We start from the raw sequence: 908 nt of genomic DNA on the forward strand, positions 1-908 counted from the left end.
ATACTTGCCGTTACCAGAAGTCTACCGAGGTGCTCATCGGCAAACTGTCATTTCAAAGCCCGGCAGTGTCTACGGCACTCTACTGCCGGGTAAAGAAATGTTTGTATTGTACTGGACGGACACCGTCTACACAGTTTCACAATAACCTGGTTGTCTGGTTACCAAGACGTCAAAGAAGACGCCATTCATCAGCAAAATTGATGTTTAACGAAGCGACAGAGCAGTTCTTCGTTTTGACAGCACCAGAGAGGGCGATGGCAATATTTCATTTAACGGCTGACGCAATCAAGCAGTATTTATCGACCCCTCAGGTTAAATCGATCTCGTCTTGCACGATGAAGTGTCAGCTGTTACGCATACACCAGTCTTGTAGAAGAATATCCGCTCACAATGACGTCATTCGATGTAATAGCCATTATCCGCGCGTGCACTCAACGTGGAAGTACAAGTTAGCTGCACAGTCAAACGCAACTTGATGGGAAGGTCTTGAATGGATTGAGGTGCGTTTGAAACCCCATCGGAGACTTTGGGAAGCCTACTACCTTAGAGAGTAGGCTTATCGATATTGGACCAATGAGTGGGGGGACATGAGAGCTCCTTTCAATGGCAGTACCGGAATAATTACGTGAGACTCAGCGGAAAATGGCTAAACTTAAACCATTCTACCTGATAATGGACAAGCTGGAAAAAGGCGTTTAGCCCATAGTTGGGCTCAATGGCGTTCACTGATTGGAAAAATTCAATGAACTGGGTTGCACTTACGTGCGCGGACTGTTGTTCGGCGTCCACGAACGAAATCGGTGGCTGGTCTCGGCGGACGCAGCTCGAATGTGAGCGTTGGGCAGACCGGGAACAGCAGGTCGAAGCAAATGCCGCTGGAAATAATCCGCCTGAGGAAGTAAAAATGA

At 47.8% G+C, this 908-nt stretch overlaps 1 protein-coding gene across 1 annotated transcript in view; it reads right to left on the minus strand.

Annotated features, from left to right (window-relative positions):
• Positions 1–762: 762 nt before the first annotated feature.
• T265_13837 (hypothetical protein) overlaps positions 763–908 on the minus strand; it is a gene marked incomplete at both ends in the record, with an annotated part of 10,962 nt that continues 10,816 nt past the window's right edge. The window contains one exon of the mRNA XM_009170815.1: positions 763–890. Within this exon, the coding sequence (XP_009169079.1) occupies positions 765–890 (126 nt within the window). The remainder of the gene's footprint in view (positions 891–908) is intronic.

Source organism: Opisthorchis viverrini (genome assembly GCF_000715545.1).
Source record: "Opisthorchis viverrini unplaced genomic scaffold opera_v5_113, whole genome shotgun sequence".
NCBI lineage: Eukaryota > Metazoa > Platyhelminthes > Trematoda > Opisthorchiida > Opisthorchiidae > Opisthorchis > Opisthorchis viverrini.